This window comes from Lutra lutra, chromosome 2, assembly GCF_902655055.1.
Source record: "Lutra lutra chromosome 2, mLutLut1.2, whole genome shotgun sequence".
Lineage (NCBI taxonomy): Eukaryota > Metazoa > Chordata > Mammalia > Carnivora > Mustelidae > Lutra > Lutra lutra.
In genome coordinates this window covers 7,278,475-7,304,402 of record NC_062279.1, presented here as the reverse complement: position 1 = coordinate 7,304,402, position 25,928 = coordinate 7,278,475, and the positions used below count along the sequence as shown (strand labels likewise).

Here is a 25,928-nt window from a genome sequence, read left to right as displayed (position 1 = left end):
TGGTAGGATTTAATTTTTTCTCATGACTGAATAATAGTTCATTGTGTGTATATATATATATACACACCACATTTTCTTTATCTGTTTACCATTGATGGATACTTAGGTTGCTTCTGTTATCTTGGTGATTGTGAATAATACTGCAATAAACATGGGAGTGCACATATCTCTTCAAATTCCTGTTTTTATTTCCTTTGGATAGATTCCCAGAAGTGGGACTGCTGGATCGTATGGTCTTTCTGTTCTTAATCTTTTGAGCAACTCCACTCTCTCTCCATAGTGGCTAAACAATTTTGCATCCTGCCAGCCGTGCACAGGGGTTCCCTTTCCCCCATATCTTCCCAACAACTAGTTATCTCTTGTCTTCTTGATGACAGCCATTGTCACAGGTGTCACGGGTGTCACAAATAATCTCTCATTGTGGTTTTGATTTGCATTACCTGATGATTAGTGATGCTGGGAACTTTTCAGGTAGTTGCTGGCCATTTATATGTATTCTTCAGAAAAATGTCTGTTCACTTTCTCTGCTTATTTTTTCATTTCAAATCGATTGCTTATTATTTTTTTGAGTTGAGTGAGTTCTTTATATATTTATATGCATATGCTTATTAATCCCTTATCTGATATATGGTCTGCAAATATTTTCTCCCATTCCATAAGTTTCCTTTTCATTTTCTTGATTATTTCTTTTGCTATGCAGAGCTCTGTAGTTTAATGTGGTCCTGCTTGTTGATTTTTGCTTTTGCTGCTTGTGTTTTTGGTGTCCTATCCAAAAAAGTCACTGCCAAGGCAAATGTCAAGGAGCTTTTCCCTTGTGTTTTCTTTTAGAAATTTTACAGTAACTGGTCTTATTTTTTTTAAGTCCAGTCCATCCTGAGTTAATTTTTGAGTGCTGTAGGATAGGAGTTCAATTTCATTGTTCTCCATGTGGCTGTCCAATTTTCCCAATACCATTTGTTGAAGAGACTGTCATTTCCCAGTTGAATGTTCTTGGCTTCCTTCTCATGTACTGGTTGACTGTATTTCCAGGAGTTTATTTCTGAGCTCTCTATTCTTTTCCATTGGTCTATGTGTCTGTTTTTCTGCCAAAAGTACTTTATTATTTTTTTGGTTTTGACGCTATTATAAATAGAATCATTTTCTTTTTCAGAATTTTGTTGGTGGTGCGTGGAAATGCTACTGATTTTTTTAATGATTTTGTACAACTTTACTGAATTTGCTAACTAGATCTGACAGTTTTTTGGTGGAGTCTTCAGGATTTTCTGTATATAAAATTATGTTATCTGCAAATAGAAATAATTTTACCTGTTCCTTTCCAATTCTGACTGCCTTTTGTTTTTTCTTACCTGATTGCTCTGGCTAGGGCTTCTAGTGTGTGTTGAATATGAATGGAGAAAGTGGGCATCCTTGTCTTGTTCCTGATCTTAGGGGGAAAGCTTGCAACCTTTCATCACGATGATGTTGTCTGTGGTTTTGTCACATATATCCTTTATTATGTTGAGGTACTTTCTGTCTATACCTAATTTGTTAAGGGATTTTTTTTTTTCATGAACGGATATAAAATTTTGACAAATGCTCTTTCTGCAACTGTTGAGATGAACATATGATTTTTTTCTTTCATTCTACTAATTTGATATGTCATATCTGTTAATTTGCATGTCATGAATCATGCTTGCATCCCAGAGAAAACTCCCATGTGACCATGGTGAATGATCTTCTTAATGTATTGCTGAATTCAATTTGCTAATATTTTATTGAAAATTTTTGTAGCTATTTTCATCAGGGATATTGGCCTATTGACTTCTTTTATTGTAAGGTTATTTTCTGCCTTTGGTATAAGGGTAATGCTGACCTTATCAAATGAGTTCGGGACAGTTCCTTCCTCTTTGATTTTTTGGAAGAGTTCAGGAGGATTGTCATTAATTCTTCTTTAAATATTTGTTAAAGTCCACCGTTGAAACCATCTGGTTATGGGTTTTCTTCATTTGTTTACTGATTCAGTGTCCTTACAAGTAATTGGTTTGTTGAGATTTTCTATTTCTTCCTGAGTTAGTCTTGGCAGGTTGTATGTTTCTAAGAATTTATCCATTTCTTCTAAGTTGTCCAGTTTTTAGAGTTGTCATAGTAGACTCTTATGATCCTCTTTATTTCTGTGTTTCCAATTGCAATGTCTCCTCTCATTTATAATTTTGCTGAAAGGTTCTCTCTCTTTTTCCCTTGTTTAGTCTAGTTAAAGCTTTGTCAATTTTCAAAGAAGCAGCTCTCAGTTTGGGTTATCTTTTCTATTATTTTCCTGTTCTCTGTTTATTTATTTATGCCCTAATCTTTATTATGTCCTTCCTTCTGCTAACTTTGGGCTCAGTTTGTTGTTCTTTTTTTAATTCTTTGAGGTATGAAGTTAGATTGTTTATTTCAGTTCTTCCTTGTGTCTTAATATAGATGTTTATTGCTATGAACTTCCTTCTTAGAACTGCTTTTGCCACATTCCAGAAGTTTTCTTGTGTTGTGTCTTCATTTTCTTTCTCTCAAAATAATTTCTAATCTCCTCTTTAATTTCTTCCTCGATCAGACTATTCAAGAGAGTGTTGTTTAGTTTCTGTATTCATCAGTTTTCCTCCTGCTACTCATTTCGAGTTTTATACCACTGTGGTCAGAGAAGATTCTTGGCACGTTTTCAGACTTCTTGAAATTACTCATACTTACTTTTTTTATGGGCTAACATATGGTATGTCAGTAAATGTTCCATGTGCACCTGAGAGAGTATGTATCCTGCTGTTGTCAGATAAAATGTTCTGTGTATGTCTGTGAGATCCATGTGGTCTGTAGCATTGTTCAAATTTATTTCTTCTTTTAGTCCTGTTATTTCTTGCTATATATATTTTGGTATTCTGATGATGAGTGCTTAAATATTTATATCTTTTTGATTGACCTATTTATCATTATATAATGACTTTCTTTGTCTCTTTAAACCATTTTTAGTTTAGAGACTATTATACATTAGTACCTGTTTCACTAACAAAAAGAAGTGAAGAGGATTTTCACTTTTGCAAAAAAGGCCATTCCTGTACTACTATAGGTCTTTCATAAAAAGAAAGTAGTGTAATGTGATCCTTCACAAAGAAGGGGTTATTCATTATTGTATGCCATTTTAGCTTATGAAAGTTTTCATAGGAATATTCTATTTTTAGAGAGTGGGGGAAACCTGTAACTTATTTATAATAGACAAATTTCTTAAAAAACCCAAACTACCAAAGCTTACTTAAGAAGTTATAGGTAACATGAGCAATCCTCTATTTATTAAAGAAATCTAATGTGCAATTTAAAGCATTTCAGCAAAGAAAATTCAATACCAGATAGCATCATTGTTAAATGTATTTTTTTCAAGCTTTTAAAGAACAAATAATACCAATTTTGCAAAAATCTTTCATAAATTAGAATATGAGAGAAGACTTCCCAACTAATTTTGTTTTTTTGTTTTGTTTTGTTTTGTTTTTTTGAGGTCAATTGTATATTAATCCAAAACTGGGCAAAGTCTTTCCAAGAAAATAAAATTTAAAATAGAATACTATCTCTCATAAATGCAAGTATCATTTATAAAATTTTAGCAAATTTAACCCATGATTGTATCCAGAGGATAATATATTATAATCAAATGGAGTATTTTTTAGGAATACAAGATTGTTAAAACATTCAAAAATTAATATATTTCAGCATATCAACAGACTGAGAAAAGAGAAAACATTTGATCATCTCCCACACATACCAACACTAACAGATGACAACATCAAGGTCCATTTATGATTTAAAAACTCAGCAAACTAGTAAATAAAAAAGGATTTACTAACCTGCTCACAATATCTGTCAAAAATTTTAGGGGTGCCTGGGTAGCTTGGTCATTAAGCATCTGCTTTCGGCTAGGTCATGATCCCAGAGTCCTGGGATTGAGCCCGCATCTGGCAGGCTCCCTGCTCAGTGGGAAGTCCGGTACTTCCTTTCCCAACCCCCCTGCTATGTTCCTGTTCTCGCTGTGTATCTCTCAAATAAATAAATAAAATCTTTAGAAAAAATTTTAAGCAACAATCTTATGTCTGGAAGTTTTATGCAGTGTAGTAAATCTGGCAAAATAAAAAAAAACATTTATACAGAATAGAAGCAAAGAAATAAACTGTCTTTATTCACAGATGATGGTGTTATTTTCTATGTAGAATCTCAAAGTGCACCAAAGAACTACTAGAATAATGAGTGGGTTTAGTAAGTTTGCAGAAAACAGTATATAAGTCAATTATATTTACCTATGCAAGCAATGGACAACTGAAAACTGAAAGAAAACAAAACCTTTGTAATTTACAATAGTTTCAAAAAACATGAAATAATTAGGGATAAATCTAACAATATATATGCAAAATTAGCTTCCTGGAAAATACAAAACACTAAAGTAAGGAATTGTAGAAGACCTAAATGAATGGTGGGACATAAAGTATTCACAGAATAGAAGACTGGTTATTGCCCAGATCTCAGTTCTCCCCAGATTGATCTATATATCCAATATAATGCCAACCAAAGTCCCAGCACAATTTTTTTTTAAGTTGATAACCTGATTGTAAAAATTTTTACTGAAATGCAAATGTATACAATAGCCAAAACTTGGAAAAAGAAAAAGAAAAAGAATATTGGAAGACTTACAGTATCTATTTTTTTAAAGATTTTATTTATTTATTCGACAGACAGAGATCACAAGTAGGCAGAGAGGCAGGCAGAGAGAGAGGGAGAAGCAGGCTCCCTGCTGAGCAGAGATTCCCGATGCAGGGCTCGATCCCAGCACCCTGAGATTGTGACCTGAGCCGAAGGCAGAGGCCTTTAACCCGCTGAACCACCCAGGCACCCCTACAGTATCTATTTTTAAAGCTTACTATAAATGTGTAGTATCAAGACTATACTTTTAATGTAAGGATAAACATGTAGATTAATGGGATAGAACAGAGTAAAGAAATAGACCTACAGAAGTGTGACAGACTGTGATTGTCTGAATGTTTGTGTTCCCGCCCCCAATTCATATGTTGAAATCCTACCCCCCCACACCCCCACCCTGCAAGTGATGGTATTAGGACATAGGACCTTTGGGGGGTGATCAGGTCACGAGGCAGGAGCAATTACAGGATTCGTGCCATCCCAGAGAGCGTGCTTGTCCCTTCCATCATGTCAGGATCCAGCGAGACACAGACAGTCTGCAGTCCGGAGAGTGGATCACACCAGAGCTCGAGCATGCTGGCAAATCCATCTGGGGTTTGTCTCCTGAACTGTGAAAAATAAATTTCTGTTATTATAGGGCACCCAGCCAGTGGTATTTTGTCATGGCAACCCAAGCTGACTGGGACAGAAAATGGGTACCAAGACAAGGAAATGCTACTGTGACAAACACCTGGAAATAAGCAACTGGCTTTGGAACTGGTCCCAGGCTGGAGGAGTTTTGAGAAAGCCCACACTGCCCGAACAGGACCTTTAAAGGTGAGGCAGATGGAAACTCAGGGACAAAAGTGCAGGGAAAGCCTGTCTTCCTCGAGAACACGAGTAACCCTGAACAGGATGCTACTAGAAACAGACAGCAGAGGTCGTTCTTGAGGTCTCAGCCGGAAATGAGAAATGTGCTGGAGAAAGAAGGAAAGGCCATCCTTGTTACAAAAGGTGGCACAGAATGGGGCGGGGTCGTGTCTATGTCCCAGCACTCTGCGGGGGGCAGCGGGCCGGGCCTCGGATTTGGCCATCTGGCTGAGGAACTGCCTTGGCCAAGTGTTGCGGGGGTGGCCTGGTTTCTCTCCGCTGCTTCTGTGAAATGCAAAAAGAGAAAAATGTCTTAAAGACAGAATTGTTAACCAGAGAGGAAGCACAACGTGAAAATTTAGAAACTCTCAGCCTACCCTGTTGAACGGAAGGAGAAAGCCTGTTTGGGAGAGAATGCAAAGCTCATGGCCAAGGCGGAGAAGGAGATGAGTGAGGACCAGAGCACCTCAGCAAAGCTGGGAGCTGTTTCTCAGGACAGTAGGTGATGAGTCAACATCCCCGTGGAAGGCGGGATGCACTGTCCTGTGGAAAAATGTCTCCTGAAGGCATTTCAGAGATCACAGCGGCTGTGCCTCCCATCACCAGCCCGGAGTGGAGTGATTTCAAAGAAGGAGCCATCTGCTACCTGGGCGGCCTCACCCTGCAGGCCCTGTCCCTGCCCTCGTGCAGCCCCAGTCCCAGCTCCAGCATGTGTCAGAGTGCTTTGTGCTCTGCCTAGCAAAGATTGGGGGCATGGCTGCCTCCGCCTAGATTCAGAGATGCCCCGGAGAGCTGTGGGCCCCAGGCAGAGAGTTATTGCTGCTCTGGAACCGACCCAGAGAGCCCCTATGAGAGCAATGCCTAGCAGAGCCACAGGGGCACAGTGGTCCCTACGACTCCAGACCAGTAGAGGAAGTAAGGCGCATTATAGCCCAGGGCGGCCCTGGGCCTGTGACACCAATGCATGAGAACCCTGGCATGGGCCGTGCCCCCCAGAGACATAATGATAGGTACATCCCAAGAGGTTGGGGGCAGGGATGCTTGAAGCCTTGGAAGCCCAAACCCTGCCCTCATGGGTCTGGAAGTTGGGAATAGTGGTGGGGGGTTTGCAGACTTGTTGAAATCCTGTGTTGGTGGCTGTGAGTCCTGCAACTTCTCTTATTTCTCATCTGCCCCAGACAATGTGCAGATCCCCTCAGCATTCGGGATGGGTTGAGACATAAATGGGCCTCTTGGGCAGTGCCCCAAAGCAAGGGGAAGCCGTCACTTACCGCACTCTCAAGAAATCGTAGGTTGAGGGCATCTCCCTCTGTGCTGAGCTCTGCCACTGTGAGGCAGGGGGTGACAGGTGACAGGTAAAGTGGAGGTCTTCTTACCCTTTTCCATATGGCTGTTGTCAGATTTTGTTCAAGAGTGGCATGCTGTCGTCTCTCAAAGCGACGCCAGAGCTCTTGGAAAGATCTTTTCATCCGTGGCTGGGGGTTCAATCAGTGTTTCCGTGGAAAGACAAGATCTGGGACCTCCCATTCTGTCACTTACAATGACCCCTGTAGTTTAGATGTCTCTAGTCTAGTACTTAGAGTCTGAACGTCAGTGGAAACTTACAACACACACACACACACACACACACACACACACAGAGTCTCATGGAACTTAGTCACCATACTGGCTCACTAAAGGAAGTGTGGCATGTCCAACAATCAGAAAGATTTAGACAGCATGTTAAGGCCTGGTGTCAATTAAATATTAGGAGAGTGTTTTCATTAAAATGGCTTAAAATGTGCCAAGAGACAGAAGATGTTATTACTGTACAGGACTAATTAAAAGATATTTGTAGGGAGATACTTATGAGTAAGGAGATTATTCTATTACAGTCAGAAAGAGAGAACACGATAAAAAGTGAGCAGAGCAGCTTTCTGGAACCTGCCTCTGGCTCCTTTCCCTCAGGGACCACAGAGAGTCTTCCCATCTCTGATGGCAGTTGGGATGCAGCCAAAGCCTTTTTTTTTTCTTTCAAGGTTGTCCAGTCTTTCCCGCGTGTCTGCAAAGGTTTTGTCTTTCTCTTTTAATCCTCCTTTCCCCCATATTATGATTCCATCTCATTCCATCTCGGGTTTTTTCCTGAGTTATATGAGACATGATTTTAGGATAAATTAAGAAAACAAGCTGTTTGGGTCATCTCTCGCGTGGCAGTTCCAAATTATAGAGAATGGATGCCATGCTATTTTAAGTGAACTGAGCCAGATTAAAGGTCTCTTCTGAACTCTTAGGCTCAGGAATACTCACAGGAAGTTAGTGTAGTTGAGGAACAAATATCAGGCAGTCAGGTTTATGAAGTCCGGGTGCGGATGAGTAATACAGGGTTGTATTGACTTGGCAGAGAGGCTCGGTTTACCCTATTAACCAAAAGAGGCACAATCTTTGTGAAATAAATGCAACTCAGGTATGGTGCTTGTCCAGTTTATCCCCGGGTAGTGTACGGAGGAGGAAAGGAAGAAGAAATGGCAAGCAGACCGTCATGATCTTTCATTGGTAGCGCACTGAGTTCATGACCTGCAGTACATCTCCCATGTTTTAAGGTCAGTTTTGCCCTAAAGTAAGTTAAGACTCTACCAGTTTAGGGGCACCTGGGTGGTTCCCTTGGTTAAGCATCTGCCTTTGGCTCAGGTCATGATCCTGGGGTCCTGGGATCAACTTCCACATTAGGCTGCCAGCTCAGTGGGGAGTCTGCTTCTCTCTCTGCCTCTGCACCTGCTTGTGAGCTCTCTGTCTCTCTCTTTCTCTTGCTCTCAAATAAATGAATCTTTAAAAAACAAAACAAACAAACAAACAAAAAACAAAACTCTACCAAATTATTGTGAAAAATGTCCATGCTCTGAGAATTTAAAATGAAATCAAAAAGAACTCATAAATTCTGCATTTTAGAAGAAAGAAGAGGAGTCCTCACTACCAAACCACATCATTTTAATCATCAAAATTCTCCGCATGAGTGAAATCTAAAACTTCTTCTGACAGTATGATTTGAGGTATGTTGTTGAGTTGATGTCTCCCAACACTCGGGACAGGAAAATGAGACCTCATGACGCTGGAGAGAAGAGGAACTTGCTGTCAGGAGTTCTATAGGTGTAGGAAGTCTGTTTAGAGAGGGATATTGATGGCATGCTCTTGAAAGGCAGTACTGTATTTTTACAGTAAAATGTTTAGGTCCTCTGAAAGGGAATTATTTGTCTCAAGGAGTAAAAGATTGAGAATCTCTAACTGATCACAATGTTCCTTCATTGGAGGGAAATATAAGAATCTCTTTGTTGGTTGAGGTTTTACCTTTTAGATTATGTAATATACATTTCTGTTGCCCTTTAAACTCTCATTCTCTGTCCTTTCTTGTTTTCATCTCCTTCCATTTATCTGCCATACAGTGAAAACCGTTATGTATTATCCCAAATGATTTCCTCCTGCCCTATCCCAATTTTCTTCCTTTCCCCAACCTACAGCTCTTCCCACTTTCCCCTCTATTTTGCATTTCCTTTGTACCATGTGTGTATGTTATATAAAACATAGTTTTGTCTTCATTTGCAATTTTTTTTTTTTTGCTAATCTTTTGGTCTTTTTGTGACAAATTAAAAAAACCATTGTTGTTCCATAAATGTGCTTTCTTATTTTTAAAGGGATTGTTGAAATCTGGAGATGAGTCACAAAGAAGTAGTATCTGGATATTTGAAATCCATATTTATTTATTTTTATTGACAAGGGGTAATGGGAATTTTTAGTGTTTGCCATATACATTCCAGTGACTTTGGATGCAAAGAACTTTCCTTTTGATGCTCTCCCTACTTTCATTTCAACTTGTGCTTAGGGGGTGCTTGATAATCTGAGTAGATGAGCGGGGTGGGGATTGGTATAAGGATCCACCACGCTCTGCAGCATCTCCACCTTCTTTTGCAGATTCCAATCTGGTCCTCTGTTAACTTGCAGATGTCTCTTCTGCAAATGCCAGATAGATTTAAACAATGGTTTTCGGCAGAAGGCAAACCACTTCTTACTGTAGAAGAAAAGAGGTAGTGAAATAATTAGTTTGTGAGTGGAATGTGAGACTGAGACTGTTAAGTGTGAGGCCAGAGGGTTCCGGTACAAGCACTAATGTGTGGAGAGCAGAAGCCGGACAAAAGATCTGTTCAGTTGTTCCGTCACCTCCACTGTCCTTTTTTACCCAACAGCCCAAGTGTGAACACACTCCTCCCTCCTTTTCTACAGATTCCTGGCATTGCTAAGCGATGTTTCAAAGAGAACTTCGGTAAATGTCGCAGTGGCTCAATGAACAAATACGGGTCCACATAAAATTGTGGGGGGGCACCATTCAGCAAGAGTGCTGGGTGGGATCAATGAATTGCGATCTGGGGACAGAGATAGGGTAACAACCCGGGTAGTGTCCTGGTAGGGAGCACAAGTCAGAGGATTTTAAAGCAAAAAGGGAATGCATTGTATACTTGTTCACAAAGAATTTTTGAGTGGTGTTGGCAGCAGAAAGCTACTTCTGGCTGAATCTGATTGGTCGCTAATGATCTCACTAAGCAAAAATCTCTCACTGTAGTGGGTTGCAGGTATTTGGGCTGAGTCCTTGGAATATTTGCAGTTTGGCCCAGGTCAAAAGTTCATGGCTCCAGGAGTGAAGATGTGCATAAGGCCCACCTCCTAAACGGTCTCCCAGCTCTGTTGTAAAACCCTTGACATAATTGATCCCATTTCAGGGGCGCCTGGGTGGCTCAGTGGGTTGAAGCCTCTGCCTTCGGCTCAGGTCATGATCCCAGGGTCCTGGGATCGAGCCCCGCAGAGGGCTCTCTGCTCGGCAGGAAGCCTGCTTCTCCCTCTCTCTCTCTCTCTCTCTGCCTGCCTCTCTGCCTACTTGTGATCTCTGTCTGTCGAATAAATAAATAAAATCTTTTAAAAAAATTGATCCCATTTCATCTTCCTTTCACATCTATGTTCTAAATATACCAGTTTCTTAATTGTTTTACTTCTTTATGTGGATCTGCAACAAGTATTTGCGGAGCATCTTCTATTCAGCAGGCATTTTCCTTTGCACTAATAATAGAACCGTGAAAATGGGGGAAATGTTCTTTATTCTCACAGGACGTATCTTCAGGGAATAAATCTGACCATACAAAAACAGGTGGCTAGGATTATTTCAGAAAGTGGTGTTGGGAACAAAATAATACAGTCATCGACCAGATAGAGTCTGCAGGATGCGGCTGATGGAAGGGACAGAGAAAGGCTTTCTGAGGCTGTAGCGTTTGAACGGAGGCCTGAATGATGGGCATGAAAGAGACGAGCAAATACCCCTTTGAGGGTATTCTAGGCACACGGAACAGCAAGAGCAAGGTCCCTTGCTTAGTTTATTGGAAGAACAGAAAGATCTGTATAGGCTGAGCATCATGGAGAAAAATAAGTTTGGTAAGACATGAGAGGAGGTAAGACAGATGGAGGATCCCACGTTACTCGCAGGCCATGGTGAGTTTTCAGGTCCCTGGACCTGATGCTGTAGTCCTCTTGCTCCAGCTCCCTTGACAACTGACACTCTCGTTCTTCCGCTACAGTGTTCAGTTTGGCAGCCCCTGGGTGGGTGGCTCAGTCGGTTAAGCGTCTGCCTCCCGCTCAGGGTGTGATCCTGGAGTTCAGGGATCAAGCCCCTCATCTGGCTCCTTGCTCAGCTGGGGGTCTGCTTCTCCCTCTCCCTCTGCCATTCCCCCCGCATGCTCTCGCTCACAAATAAATAAATTAAATAAATTAAAATGTTCAGGTTTTTTACCTTTCCTGTCTCCTGTTTCCCTCCTGTCTGTGTGCCTGAGGGGTCAGATGAAGCTTCAGGAAATCAGATCGTGTGGTACTAGTTGTGGTGCTGGTCTGTTCTATAGACACATAAGTCCCTTTTGTCATGTTTCAGGCAGCTCAGAAACAAGCAGAAGTTATTTTATTCTCTGTGTATCTAGGTATGATCTACTTAACTCAATGTACCTTAGTCACTGAGTGTATCAGAAAAAATAATAAATTTGTAGACATTCTGGACAATCCTTTCCCAGTTGTATCTAAAAAGCTGAAAATTGGGGCGCCTGGGTGGCTCAGTGGGTTAAGCCGCTGCCTTCGGCTCAGGTCGTGATCTCAGGGTCCTGGGATCGAGTCCCACATCGGGCTCTCTGCTCAGCAAGAAGCCTGCTTCCCTCTCTCTCTCTCTCTGCCTTCCTCTCCGTCTACTTGTGATCTCTCTCTGTCAAATAAATAAATTAAAAAAAAAAAAAAACTGAAAATTTGTCATCATATCCAGATCTTTATTTTCTCCAGATGACTCACCGTTTAGCCAAGTTAATTTAGTAGGAAACTCTCTAATGGCAGAGCTGATGACCTGGCACTACAATCCTCAAATCAAGTGACTGCCCCGGGGAAAAGCCACCTAAGAAAGAGGTAGAAGGAAGACAGTTAAGCTTCAGTCCGTCTCACCTCTGTATTGAGAGTTTGCATAGTGTCAAGAATTTCCCACCCGTGAGGTCACCAAAGGTCCACTCAGTAATGGATGGGTCCTAACAAATGAGTATTTTTCAGTCATTGTGTTACTTTTGTTTATATTCGCCTGTGAGGCCATTCCTGGCTAAGAGTGGTGAGACGATATTTTTATATTAACATTTGGTGATAATGTTCCTCTTTGTCATAGCAGAATGACATCTGCAATATACCCAGCTGGTCAAGTAATTTGAATATATATTTGGAAGGAAAGAATTAAAGAGGAAATCAATATGATCAATGATTTCCGATAAATGTTATTTTAAAAATAGGAAGAGAAGAGTATTACCTTAACCAAATTAAAACTCATCTGAACACAAAAATCCATATAGCATTTCATAGTGAAATACTAGCCTTAGTCCCCTTAAAATGAGAAGGGAAAGAAGAATGCCCACTGTTGATATATATTAATATAGTTCTGAAATTTCTGGACAACACTAGGAGTCATAAGAAGAAAAGCCAGGGATGACTTGAGCCTTCTGCTTTCCCTCTTCCTCTGTTCCTCCTCAAATGCCATTTGAATTAGGTCAGTTGCATTTTGAAAGAGTCTGTGGGAGTGCCCCAAGCACAGGGTACCATCAGTACATCAGAAACAGAAATTCCTGGAAGATACAAAACAAATACGATCAGATTGAAAGATTTAGGTTTTTGGCCACCATTGCAAGTCAGATACTCTCAAATGCCTGCCATTATAGAATGAATGGGTCATAGAGAATATCTCTGAAATATTGCTCTTCTTGAAAGTGGTGGGGTAGTTTCTGAGACTACTCACTCCCTAGAGGACAAGTCTGTGAACTAAAGCTTACGCAGTGAGCCTCTAGATTGGTTGGCTGGCTGGGCTAGGGTGAGGACATAAACACGGAGGAGGTTCCACAGTGGAAGCTTTGGATGGTAACTGACACAGTCTCAGTTTAGACATCTAGGAGACTGGCAGACTAAGGATAAGCCATGACTCACTGTGACAAATCAGGAAGATAAGGCACCATGAGCTAAAGTTAATGAAATAATATATTGGTACCCTCAAGGACTAAAGGTATTGGCATTGCCAATGTGACAAATAATTAAACATCTGTGTATCAAATTGTTTAAAGAAATAAAACCTATTATCACAAAGCTGCACAAACAAGGAAACAATATTGATAACAGAATTAGTGGGCAGGTTTAGACATGAAAAAAATTTTTGAAAAATATAAATATAAGGTATTAAAGACCAATTATTAGACAAGAAAATTAGTGAACAAAGAGATACATCTGAATTATTTACCCAGAACTTAGCATGAAGACACAAGGTCTCACATTTATTCCAGGACAAGAGAGGAACAAGAAGAGGCAGTGCTTAAAGAGATTCTCCAGAAATGCTGGAAAAAATACAGATCCACAGAATCAAGATAAAAAAGCATTCCTAACAGATAATATAAAAGAAATTCACATTAAGTGATAAAGCAAAACAAATGCTAGATCATAAAAACATTAAAAAAGGACAATAACTTGAAATACTAATTTAAAAGTAATAAATAATGAAAATAAATTAATAATGATAAATCTAAAAATTTAATAATTAAGCTATGGCAGAAGAGTGAAAGCCAAAAGAATGGCTTGTGAGAGGAAATTACTGCTGGTGTAGAATTGGGTACTCCGTAATGCTTTCTTTCCAGAAGAAGGATAACATTTACAAATGACTGAAATGATTTACCACCAAGATTTCTACAGCAAAGGAAATTCTAGAGGACATACACCGTGAGGAAAGAATGTAACACAGAAAGGTGGCCTGAGAATCAAAGTGGAATTCTAGTAAATACCAGTAAGTTGATGATAGTAATAATAATGCTCTCCAACGGATGAGGTTTGAAGAAGAACAGACCAAACATGACAGACACACAGCTAACATCATTCTCAGTGGTGGAGTTTGAAGGCTTTCTCTCTAGGCCAGAAAAAAAGCAAGTGTTTTCCACTGTCAGTGCTCCTGTTCAACATAGGACCGGGAAGTCCTAGCTAGAGCAGTCAGGCAAGGAAAAAAAAAAAAAAGGTGTCTAGTTGGAAATGAAGAAGTAAAATGGCCTCTGTTTGCAGATGACATGATTAACTCAAAATGGATTAAAGACTTCAGTGTAAGACCCAGAGCTATAAGAGTCCTAGAATAGGAAAAAATTGCCTTGACATTGGTCTTGGCAATGATTATTTGAAGGACACCAAAAGCATAGGCCACAAAAGCAAAAATAGGTGAGTGGGACTTTAGCAAACTGAAAAGCTCCTGCACAGCTAAAGGAGTGATCAGCAAGATGAAGAGGGAGTCTACAGAATGTGAGAAAATATTTACAAACCATATATTTGTTAAGTAGTTAATGTCCAGAATATATAAGGAAGCCTCACAACTCAAAAGTAAAACAAAACAAAACAAAAAAACCCTCTAACAATCCAATTAAAATATGGGCAGAGGACTTGACTAGATTCTTCTCAGAGTAGACTGCCCAAAAGCCAGCAAGTACGAGAAAATGTGCCTAATGTGACTCAGCATCACGGACAGGCAAATCAAAACCACAGTGAGACACCACCTCACACCCGTCAGAACAGCTGCCACCACCATGACAGATAAGAAGTCCTACAGGGATGCGGAGAAAGGGGAGCTCTGATGTGCTGTTGGTGGGAATGTAAACTGGAGAGTAAATATGGAAAGTCCTCAAATAATTAAAAATTGAACTGCTCTGTGACCCAGCAATCCTGCTTTTGAGTACATATCTGAAGGAGCTGAAGTCACTACCTCGAAGAGACACCTGCATTCTCCTGTCACTGCAGCCTTAGTCAGGATAGCCAGGACATGGGAACCATCCAAGAGTCCCATCAACAGAGGATGGATGAGGAAGCTGTGACGTTTATAACAACGGACCATAATTCCGCCATGCAGAAAAGAAATCCCGCCGTGCGCGATCACATAGGTGGACTGCGATGGCCTTGTGCTGTGTGAAATGAGAGAAGGACAAACACTGTATGATTTCACTTATATATAGAGTCCACTAATCTCGAACTCATAGAAACAAAATGGAATGGTGGCTGCGAGGGGCTTAGAGGTGGGGAAATGGGGAAATGTTGGCCCAAGTGTACAAACCAAATTACGAGATGAGTAAGTTCTGTGGAGGTGGTGTACAGCAGGGTGACTGCAGGTGACGATTCTGTATTGTGTCCTTGGACATTGTTAGGAGAGTAGAGATGCAGTGTTCTCACCGTAACAACAATAAAATGGTAATCATGTGGGGTAAAGGACGCATTAACCTATCTTGTTTCCTAATATATACGTGTATCAATCATCATCTTGTTCGTCTTAAACTCACACAATGCTATATGTCAGTGGCATCTCAATAAATGTGGAAAATAAAAACAATAAAAGGCAGGAGACCCACAGGGGCCTGTCTGTGTAGACAGCAGGAGTAATCAGCTGCTGCTGGAGCCAAGAGGGAAAAAGCCAACCTCAGACAAATTTTTAAGATCTGAGTGTGGGCTTTGGTAGCACAAATCCTAGTATCGCTGGGTCCCAGACACGCCAGACTCACTCTTTTTTCCTGCCCTTCCACTGAAGGTTTTCAAGAGAGATTGGGTAAAGAGCCAGAAGAATCACCTGTGACCTGTTTGAGGGACAGGCAGGAAGGGGCTCCTGAAGTCTGAGCGGGGGGACTTGCCGTCCTGCCCTGTCCCAGGCAGCAGTGGAGGTGCGTGGGGCGGGGGAGCTGGGATGGGGGAGCTGGGAAAGTCCACTCCAGCCGCAGGTGCACCGGCGAGAGGCCCCACAAAGGCGGACGCAGGCCAGGGCAGGGGAGCCAAGGGAGACTCTGCAGCAACTCTGGCCTTTCACTGAGGAGAGCAGCTGCCATCTAGGCCACATGGGCGGGCCCGAGTGATATTTCCGAAGGTCAGGAGTCCAGAGCGGCTCCTCAGGGTGTAGGCGCAGCGCATTGTGAAGGGCGCAGCTGTGTGGGCGGAAATCAGGAGTTCGGATTTGGATATATTACCTTGAACTTAAACACCCAAACAGAGACCTAAATTGTCACTGGATGCTCATTGCAAGTCCGGAGCTGAGAAGAGGTCCAGGGGAGTGTTTAAAAGGGCGTGGCTGGCCCCAGGGAGCAGGTGGAGAGAAGGAAGAGAAGTCCAGGGAATGAGCCCTGGGGCTCCCCAGTATGGAGAACATTGGGGGAAGGGTGGGTAGTCGCCAAAGAGAGGAGGGAGGCGCCTCTGGGGGAGGGGCGGAGGGTCGGGTGAGCACGCTTCCCTGGAAGCTGAGTGAAGAAGGCACAGGAGGAGGAGAGCGACCAGCTGCTGTGGTCTGGTGCTGAGCCGGCCAAGGTCGCAATGGTTAATGACACTTGGATCCAGCCACGTGGAGATCCTTGGTGACTGAAACCACAGCTTTGGTAGCTGGGAGAGGAGTCGGGAGAGTGCCTGCTCAGGACATTGTTAAGGATTCCAGGAGAAGAACCAGAGTGAAAAATATGGGTGATGATTTGGAGGTGTTTCACTGCCAGATGGAGCAAAGAAAGCGGGTAGCACTGGAAGAAGAGCGAAAGAAAAAAAAAAGCTTTTCCTTAAAATCAAAGAAACAGCAGCATGTCTGTAAGCTAGTGGTAATAATCCAGTAGAAAGAAAATGGATGATAGGATGAAGAGGGAAGGATTGTCGCTAAGAAATTCCTAGATGCGGTGTGAAAATTTATAACCCCCTCTGTTTTCTCTGAGTCTCTGCAGCATCTGTTGTGATTTCAAACCTGTTCTTTCCTGAGATGGTTATTTTAAGTGTGTCTCATTTTTTCTTGATTGGTGTCCCTGGATTATTATAAAATGTACTACTATTTAAAATACCAACTTTTTCTCTTGTCTTTTATATATTTGTGTCTCTTTCATTTGTTTCTCTAAATTCTAACTTACCTCCGTCTCTCAGTTTTGACATGCAGCTTATTTTAGTATGATTCATTTGCTAATTTTCATTTTGATGTTTCCTTTGATGTATGCCTACTGCAGAAGTATATTTCTGCATTTCCAAAAATTTATAATTTTGTTAATAATTTCTCACTTAAATGAATTAGGTTCAAAGACTTTTTTCTCCAATTTTGCAAAATTTTATTTTTTTCTGGCTTTATTGAGATAGAATTGTCATGGAACATTAAGTTTGAAGCGTGCAACGTGTTGATTTAATACATTAATAATTTTGATCTTCTGAAATTTTGGTAGCTGCTTTATGATTGCTATATGGCCATTTTTATAAATGCTTTGGCTGTACTTAGAAATTTGCATTCCGTAGTTGGATGTAGTGCATTAAGTTTCTTTCTGAGAGATCCAAGAGAAAGATCAGTTCCATCTCCTTGGTTTGTAGATGGCCGTCTTCTCATGCCTCCACACTGTGTTCCCTCCTTGTATGCCTGTGTCCAAATTTCCTCCTCTTAGAAAGACACCAGTCCTATTAGGTTGGGTCCCACCCTAATGACTCCATTTTAACTTAACCACCACTGTCAAACCCCAGTGTACAAATATGGTCACTTCTGATGTACTGAGTCTTGGGATTTGATATATGCATTTTGGGAACAACACAATTTAGCCCATAACACCCTCCTTTTCCTTCTAACCTTTCTGAATGCTTTCATTTTAGGTGGTTTTTGGTTTGTTGTTGTTGTTGTTTAGGTTTGGTTTGGTTTTGATTTTGGGTTTGTTTTTTTTTTAATACTATACAGTTGAGTTTAGTTGTTTCATTTTCTTAAGTGCTAATTATTCTTGATTTGAAGTAGAAAATTAACCTACTTGCATTTTAATGTTGTCACTAATATAGTTGGGTTTAATTCTACCATCTTACTTTGCTTTCTGTTTGCCAAGTCTCTACTTCTTTTCTCTCTCTGTTTCTCTCTTCTACTGGATTATTTTTAATCATCTCATTTTTCCCTACTAGTTGGGAAATTAAAGCTTTGTTCCCATTCTTTTTTTAAATTTATTTATTTGACAGTGTTGAGAGAGAGAACACAAGCAGGGGGAGTGGGAATGGGAGAAGCAGGCTTCCCAATGAGCAGAGAGCCTGATGTGGGGCTCAATCCCAGGACCCCAGGATCATGACCTGAGCCAAAGTCAGAGACTACGCCAGCTGAGCCACCCAGGTGCCCCCTTTGTTCCCATTCTTGTAGTAGTTCTCATAGAATTAAAACATATGTTCTTAATATAGCAAACTCTAAAATTTTTTTTTAATTTTTTTTTAAAGATTTTATTTATTTATTTGACAGACAGAGATCACAAGTAGACAGAGAGGCAGGCAGAGAGAGAGAAAGGAGGAAGCAGGCTCCCTGCTGAGCAGAGAGCCCGATGTGGGGCTCGATCCCAGAAGCCTAGGATCATGACCTGAGCCGAAGGCAGAGGCTTTAACCCACTGAGCCACCCAGGTGCCCCAGCAAAGTCTAAAATTAATCAAAATATTTATCCTTATATAATACAATGACTTTACATCTTTGTCATCATTTAACGCCTCCCAGTTATTTGCTTTTTTCATCAAGTATTTTAATTCTACATCTATTTTTAATCCCTGCCACTTTCAGACGCTTGATGGGTTTCTAAATTGGTTTATCCAAGTCTGAGAAGAGTGTATTTTTACCTAGCAAAGCTGAAGATTCATATTGTAAGACTCCATTCTATCCCTAAGATGGCGCTCCAGGGAAACTCAGACATATGTGAGAGGAATTTTATAGTAAGATTATTTACAATAGCCAGCAACCAGAAAAACATGAAATTTCTACCATCATTACAATAGTTAAATGTGTCATTTCTGTTGTATCAACTGCAAATAAGAATAGTCAAATACTTTTCATTTCTGGTTCTTCTACATCATTCATTTTCTTCTCTTATTGACTTGTCATTCTACTTTATAATAATTCAGAACATTTTTATATATAAACAGGCCATTATTTATTTAACTGTGCTTTCATTGATGGAAATCAGTTAGGTAATCCCCAGTCTTTTGTCTTTACAAATATTACAGTGATGATTAACATTATACACATGCTACTGAGCATATGGGTGAAGAAGGTCTGTGAGATACATTCCCATGGGAATGAAGTGGTGGGTCTAGGAATTTAAAATTTTTTGTGTTGCCTGTTCATTTTTCATGATATTAAAAAAAATATTTGTTTAGGGGCGCCTGGGTGGCTCAGTGGATTAAAGCCTCTGCCTTCGGCTCAGGTCATGATCCCAGGGTCCTGGGATCGAGCCCCACATCAGGCTCTCTGCTCAGCAGGGAGCCTGCTTCCCTTCCTCTCTCTGCCTGCTTCTCTGCCTACCTGTGATCTCTGTCTGTCAAATAAATAAATAAAATCTTAAAAAAAAAATCATTTAAAAAAAATATATTTGTTTAGATTCTAGTGCTGTTAACTTTTCATTACTCCTGTTTTTAAATGAGATGATTTTTTTCCTGGACCAAAAGCCTTGTGTAGGGTATGAACCAGGAGTTACTTTTAATAACCAATATCTTAAATTAATCATGTTAACTCTTACTTTTATTCAGACCAGTGGAGATAAGCCAGATACATGGCTATTCACAAGATAATGTCTCTGTTCCCCTTCCAGATTCACCAGTAGATTATGTGCTGTATCTGTAACTTGTTTACGCCATTCTTGGTTTGGTCTGAATTATCTGTCAAGTCCACTGCTGACCCCTGGGATGCGCCCCTGAATCACCCATGAAATCTGTTCTTGTTTTGCAAAGGAATGTTTTCAAGTTTGTTTTTAGGGTGTGCCCCTTATCTTCCAGAAGTATTCTCTGCTAGAAACTCCTAAACTGTGATGTCAGGTGCCTCTGTTTTTCACATTCCATCTATACACTAGTTTACTTGAAGATGCTATTTTCAGTTCTTTTTCTCACTCATGTTGCTTTTGGATGATTTCTAAACGAAAGTGGTAGAAATGCTGAAAGTCATCTTATAGGCTCCTTTCATTAGAATGTTTGTCTTACAGCCTCTCAGGTGCCACCAAAAGGTCCTGTATTTATTCTTAGAATATGAAACCGTCGTTTCCGGGCTATCTTCAGTTTCTTCTTTCGTTTTATAGATAGTCTCTTTAAAGGACTGGGTAATGACAAGATGCATCACAACTCTTGTTAACCTCACATGGAATAACACAACACAAAACAAAACAAAAACTATCCACACTATCTTTCTTGCTACACATTATTTATTGAGCTTGTATGTTTGACCAGACACTACATAGTTCATTCCTGATTGAACTGCTAGCATGAACCACATTTTCTTCCAAATAAGATTTTCGTTTTTCTCACTGATAAAGTTGGCATTCAAAATCATGGTCTTGGGACGCCTGGGTGGCTCAGTTGCTTAAGCGGCTGCCTTCGCCTCAGGTCATGATCCCAGCGTCCTGGGATCGAGTCCCACATCGGGCTCCTTGCTCAGCAAGGAGCCTGCTTCCCCCTCTACCTCTGCCTGCCTCTGCCTGCCTGTGCTCGTTCTCTCGCTCTCTCTCTCTCTGACAAATAAATAAATAAATCTTTAAAAAAAAAAAAAAACAAAATCATGGTCTTTGGGTTGCCCATAAGGACTCGAGAACTGTTGGCAAAGGGAAGGCAGGAGACTGATTCACTGTCACAGGTAGGGGACTGATGGCTGCGGGCAATGAGGCAATCCAGCTTCCACTTCGGTTTATTTCCATGAAAACTTACGACCTCCCCATCTCCTTCATCTCCAGCTCTTGGCGACCACTATTCACCTCAATGCTTACTGAGTCACATGTAAGTGAGCTTATGCAGCATTTCCCTTTCCATGTCGAACTTACGTCATTCAGCGTCTTGTCCTCAGGTTCTTCCATGTTGTTACAAATATGTATGTAAATCAAATCTCATGTTATATAACCTTTAATATACCCAATTTTGATTTGTCAGTCATACCCAGTAAAGCTGGGGAAAACTTCTGAAAATAACCTATGACCTTATTTTAATTCCAACTTTATCGAATCTTTGGGTGGCATGTGATTTCTTGAAAGTCTTACTACTGTTAGTTGACTTGGTTTGATGCTCATCAACTCAGTGTTTTTCTTAAATCACTGAGACTCCTAGCAACTTTTCTGCATTTGCTCAGTATGTGTGGCATTTTTTTCCTGGTTCTGTTGACGGTATTTTCTTCCTTTTTCTTCTCCAGTTCCCTCTTATCCTCTCACCTCCTTACTTCCATTTTCTCATTTGCTCTATTTTGCTTTCTCTTTTCATGCTACTGGCTTCCTGTAAGCATTCCCTGGAACTCCTGAAGCTTTAGACACTTATTACTGAACAATGATATGACTCCTGCAGTGATTTCTTATCTGAATATCGGGCCCATATTTTCAGTGCTACACACTTCCACCTGACAGATGCACAGGTCCCTAAAACTCAAGATCTTGAAACTGGTCCTGATTTTGTCCTTGTCTGAAATCTCAAAAATAAAAAAACAAAAGACATAAAAATAAGAACAAATATTCTCCTTACTATATTTTCTTTCTGGGTTAATGTCCTTTGACTTTATTCAGGAACCCAAGCATTGCCATCCCAGTGCATTCATTTGTTCATTGACTGTAACCAGTTACAGCTCTTACATGTGCCTTTCAGGTGTCCCTCTCTACAATGAGTTACTGCTTAGTCGTACTTTCTTGTAGGCGAAGTCCCGTGATCATTCCCTTTCAGGCTTCCCCGTCTTCTTCGTTGCTTCAAGAGATGTTTCTAAATGCAGATGAGTTTGTCCGTTCCATTTTCAGAGCCAGCCAGTACATGGTGAGCTCCTCTTCCCTCAGCATGTGCCCTCAGGACCCTCTGTGGGCTGCCTCTGAGTCTGTCAGCCCCAGGCATGAGCCCCCCACCTCAACGTGCTGCATGCTGAACCTGTAATTCCCTATGACTGTCACACCTTGGTGTCTGTACTCATGTCCATTCACGTGTCTGAAGCCCCTTTTAATTCTCAGATACACTTAGCAAATCATCCTTCATTTACAAGCGATACAATCATGATTTCTTTTATAAAATCAGTCTTATGTGGGCTTTTTTGTACCTTGAGTAATCTCGCAGAAAGAATTTGATCTCTTCCTCTATAACCCCAAGCCCCCAAGCATCCATGCTTTAACTTCACTTATTTTGATATAATCATTCAGTTCTCTGTCTCCTCCCATAAAACTTTCAAATCCTTATGTGTAGTAATATGGCTTACTTGTCTTTTAGGTCTAAAGCTCACAAAAGTGCCTGGAAGATAATATATGTTGAATATAATATGACAGACTAATAACAACTGAAACTGAATAAAATGATATTTTGGGGTTGAGAAGTTAGGGGCAAAACTACAAGGTGGGGGGAGCCTGGGTGGTTCAGTGAGTTAAAGCCTCTGCCTTAGGCTCAGGTCATGATCCCAGGGTCCTGGGATCGAGCCCCACACCCGGCTCTCTGTTCAGCAGGGAGCCTGCTTCCTCCTCTCTCTCTCTGCCTGCCTCTCTGCCTGCTTGTGATCTTTGTCAAATAAATAAATGAAATCTTAAAAAAAACAACTACAAGATGGCAGTCTTTTCCAAAGGGGACCTAGGAGGATGGAAGAAAGTGAAAGAAGAGGATATGGAAGCAAGAGGAATAGGTGGGAGAGCTGAGAGCACTAGAGAAAGAGCAAGAAGGCAGCATCTGGACTGCTCGGGTCTCAGAGCTCATCCCTGGGTTAGGGCCTTAGAGACTGGGGAACCCTGTGCTTGTCTGACCGAGGGCCTGTTCTCAGCATGAGGAAATGAATGCACTCTTCTTGACTCAGCCTGTCCTTAAAGTTGTCCAAAATTCATCAGAGGATAAAAACAGCAGCATGTGAACAACATGGAAGGTTAACATTGGAAGCTCCATTAAAACAGGAAATCCTTCTCTATTTTAGTCATGACCAAAGCCATAGTCAGCGCATGAGATAGTCTAAGTTGACATTACTACCCAATATGAAGTTTAGGACAGTGCCCAGCAGTTAGTATGTTCTAAACAAATCCTCCTTTAGTGATGAAAGGAAGTATTTCCAAGTACTATAAAGATTATTTCATCTAGTGTTTTTGTAACATACGTGGTCCAGATGACACCAGCACTTCTTGTGTGACCCACAGACTATTTAAACTCCTTCCCCATAGTTGATTACCAAATACTCAAGCAGGCCCCTTGCCCCATGGAAAGCCGGTCACGGCGCTCAATCTCATAACCCCGAGCCCAAACTGAGAGTCAGATGCTTAACTGACTGAGCCACCGAGGTGCCCAAACCTGGTACGTCTGAATCACCATCTTAGCTCTGAGGATTTGTGATCGCAGAGCATCTTCTTCGTGCTACTGTCCCAGTTTCCCTGCTCAACCGCTTTCTTCCTACGTGGCTCACACACGAGTATTCCAAAGCGTGTGTGCCTCCTACTTGTTTCATTATTCAACACTACTTATACTTTGGTACCTATTCTGTGTGATTGTCATTTGTCATAAGAATCCCTTCCTAGGGGCGTCTTGGTGGTTCAGTGGGTTAAAGCCTCTGCCTTCGCCTCAGGTCATGATCCCGGGGTCCTGGGATCGAGCCCCGCCATTTATATGGGGTGACCTTGTGGCCAGTTTGGCTGGGGCAGTTCTGACTTACGCCTGCTGTTGTGGTGGTTACAGCAGTGCTCCATTTACCTACGTTCCTGCAGCCTCTATTTGGGATGAAAAAAAAAAGCCATATGTTCATCCTACTTTTACAACTATGGACATCCCTGTCCCGGAATGAGAGCTGTGTCATGTTACGCAGTACTGCTCTCTAAATTTCTCTGGGAGCCGAATACTTCCATGGCAGCTTCCCTAAGACATGCCCTTCGCGCTAGCTCCTGTTGGTGGGATTCCATCCGTCTCATCCTCTGACCTGGTGAGTAGGTACCATGGTGGATGCTGCTGTGACCCAGTCCTTTAAGACCTGCCTGTCTGCAAGCCCATCATCATGCCTTACCAGTGCACCCCAAGGCACAAGGTAAGGACGAAGCAGAAGAGACCGCATCAGGCAGAGGGTATAATGGCAAAAGCATGACCTCTTTCCTATTTTACCCAGTTGTGTCCCCCGTGAAGCTACTGATTTCAGGTTGATGAATCCAGCGCCTTGTCTGACCTGCCGGGTGGGCTTCCGATGGCAGACGCTGGCAGCCGGCCAGCACCTTACCTGGTGATAAGAGGGGCATGAAGAGGAGCAGGAAGAGAAGTCCGCGGAGTCTCATGGCTGAACGGCCAGCGAAGACAAGAGGCATCGGCTGTTTGGAGCCTGGGGTTTCCGAGCGTGGCAGCCCCCGGCCTATTTATGACGCTCCCCGGCCTGTGGTTTGCTCATGGTTAGTGGAGCCTAGCGAGGGGATAAGCCAGTCTCCCACAGGAAATGTCCAGGGCCAAAGTACACGGAGGCGGTGGTAACTCACGGATGAGGAGGCAGGAGTAACGCTGTCCGTGTCCCAGGCCGTCCTCGCCGTCCACCGCGCTCTTCCCCGTGTGCGCGCGGGGACCGCGGCTCGTGGCTGTGTATCTGCGGCGCGTGGGAACCCCGGCGGCGCCGGACCCATGGCGGTCAGGGAGCGGGGGACGGAGACTTAAGCGAGTGTGGGCAGCAGGCGTGTAATGGACACAACCCGGAAGACATAGTCGTTATTTTCCGGGTTGTTTCTGCCGAGGCGTGGGCGTGGGAAGGGTCGTGAGAACGTCGCGGGAGGCTTCACGACAAGGATGATGCCTAGCGTGCTGCGGAAGGGTGTGGTGCTTTCTCTTTACAGCAACACTGTTCCGGGGACAGTACCCTTTTTTTTTTTTAAATTTTTTTTTAATTTTGTGGTCTTTTTAATAGATTTTTGTTATTTATTTAAATGTTTATGTTATCATTAAAACCTGGCATGTAGAAAACACTGAAAAGTATGAAAAAATTAAATTGCTTGGAATCCTGCGACTGAAATTCAATCATAGCGAAAGACTTGGGGAAACTTTTCCCAGGATAGATGTCCTTTGCCATCTCGGCAGAATAAGCATTATGATAATTGTACTTTGTTTTAACCAAAATTGCACTCTCTGGCTGAAAGTCTCCTCTGTTGGGTGTGATCGTCAGCTTCTGTGACGGTCCCCGTTGATCCCTGAGTCCTTTTGTGTTCATGCCTTTGTGCAACTCCTTTCCTTAGAAGAGACAGGACGTGTGAATAGGCGACAGCAGGTGGGGGAGATGTGACTTCCTAGATTGGGTTATAAAAAGACCATTTTTTCCCATCTTGGGCACCCTCCAAAGCCCTTTCACTGGCTTATTCAGTTACTCTGAGTAAAGCCTGCTGCCTTGTTCTGAGCTGCCTTATGGAAAGGGACCAGTGACTAGTAGTTAGCTAATGAAGACCTGAGGCCTGTCAGCAGTGACATGGGTGAGCTCAGGTGTGCATTCCCCTCTCCACCCACAGCCCAGCCTTCAGAGGAACCTCTAATAGACCAGGCCAAAAGCTGCACAGCGACCTCCTCAGAGCCCCCAAGCCTGAGGCACTGATCTGTGCCTCACCATACAAATTGTTTAGATAGTAAATGCTCATCATTTTAGGTTGGTAAGTTTGGGGTAATATGTCCTGCAACAGTAATTAGCCAGTAATACAAGTACACATCTGTCCTCTAGCAAAACTGCTTCCGTGGGGCATGAGTTCAGGTGTGAGGACATCCGCGGTGGCAGAGCTGCGTTTCGGGGCTCTTCTGGCCACGGCCTAAAGAGGTGAAGGTATACACGTATGTAAAATCACCGAACAAATGATCCTTAACTGATGGAGCCACCCAGGTGCCCCCAAATGATCCTGTACCCCTTGCACACACTTACACATCTGAGT

General features: G+C 41.9%; 2 protein-coding genes across 5 annotated transcripts in view; one reads left to right on the top strand and one right to left on the bottom strand.

Moving 5' to 3' along the window:
• The window catches only part of LOC125090801 (zinc finger protein 705D-like), a 121,027-nt gene that overhangs the window by 37,538 nt on the left and 57,561 nt on the right, over positions 1 to 25,928 (top strand). The gene's annotated exons all lie outside the window — the stretch shown is intronic.
• LOC125090851 (beta-defensin 109-like) lies at positions 9,300 to 24,353 on the bottom strand. Its single transcript, XM_047714006.1, has 2 exons — positions 24,257 to 24,353; positions 9,300 to 9,577 (listed from the first exon to the last, which is right to left on the bottom strand). Exons 1-2 carry the CDS (start codon positions 24,339 to 24,341, stop codon positions 9,372 to 9,374), a joined length of 291 nt encoding a protein of 96 aa, XP_047569962.1. The 5' UTR covers positions 24,342 to 24,353; the 3' UTR covers positions 9,300 to 9,371.

Coding starts and splice junctions, on each gene's coding strand:
- LOC125090851 (XM_047714006.1), bottom strand. CDS start 24,341: ATGCCTCTTGTCTTCGCTGGCCGTTCAGCCATGAGACTCCGCGGACTT. Junction 9,578..24,256: donor CATGCCCCTCTTATCACCAG/GTAAGGTGCTGG, acceptor TTTCTTCTACAG/TAAGAAGTGGTTTGCCTTCT.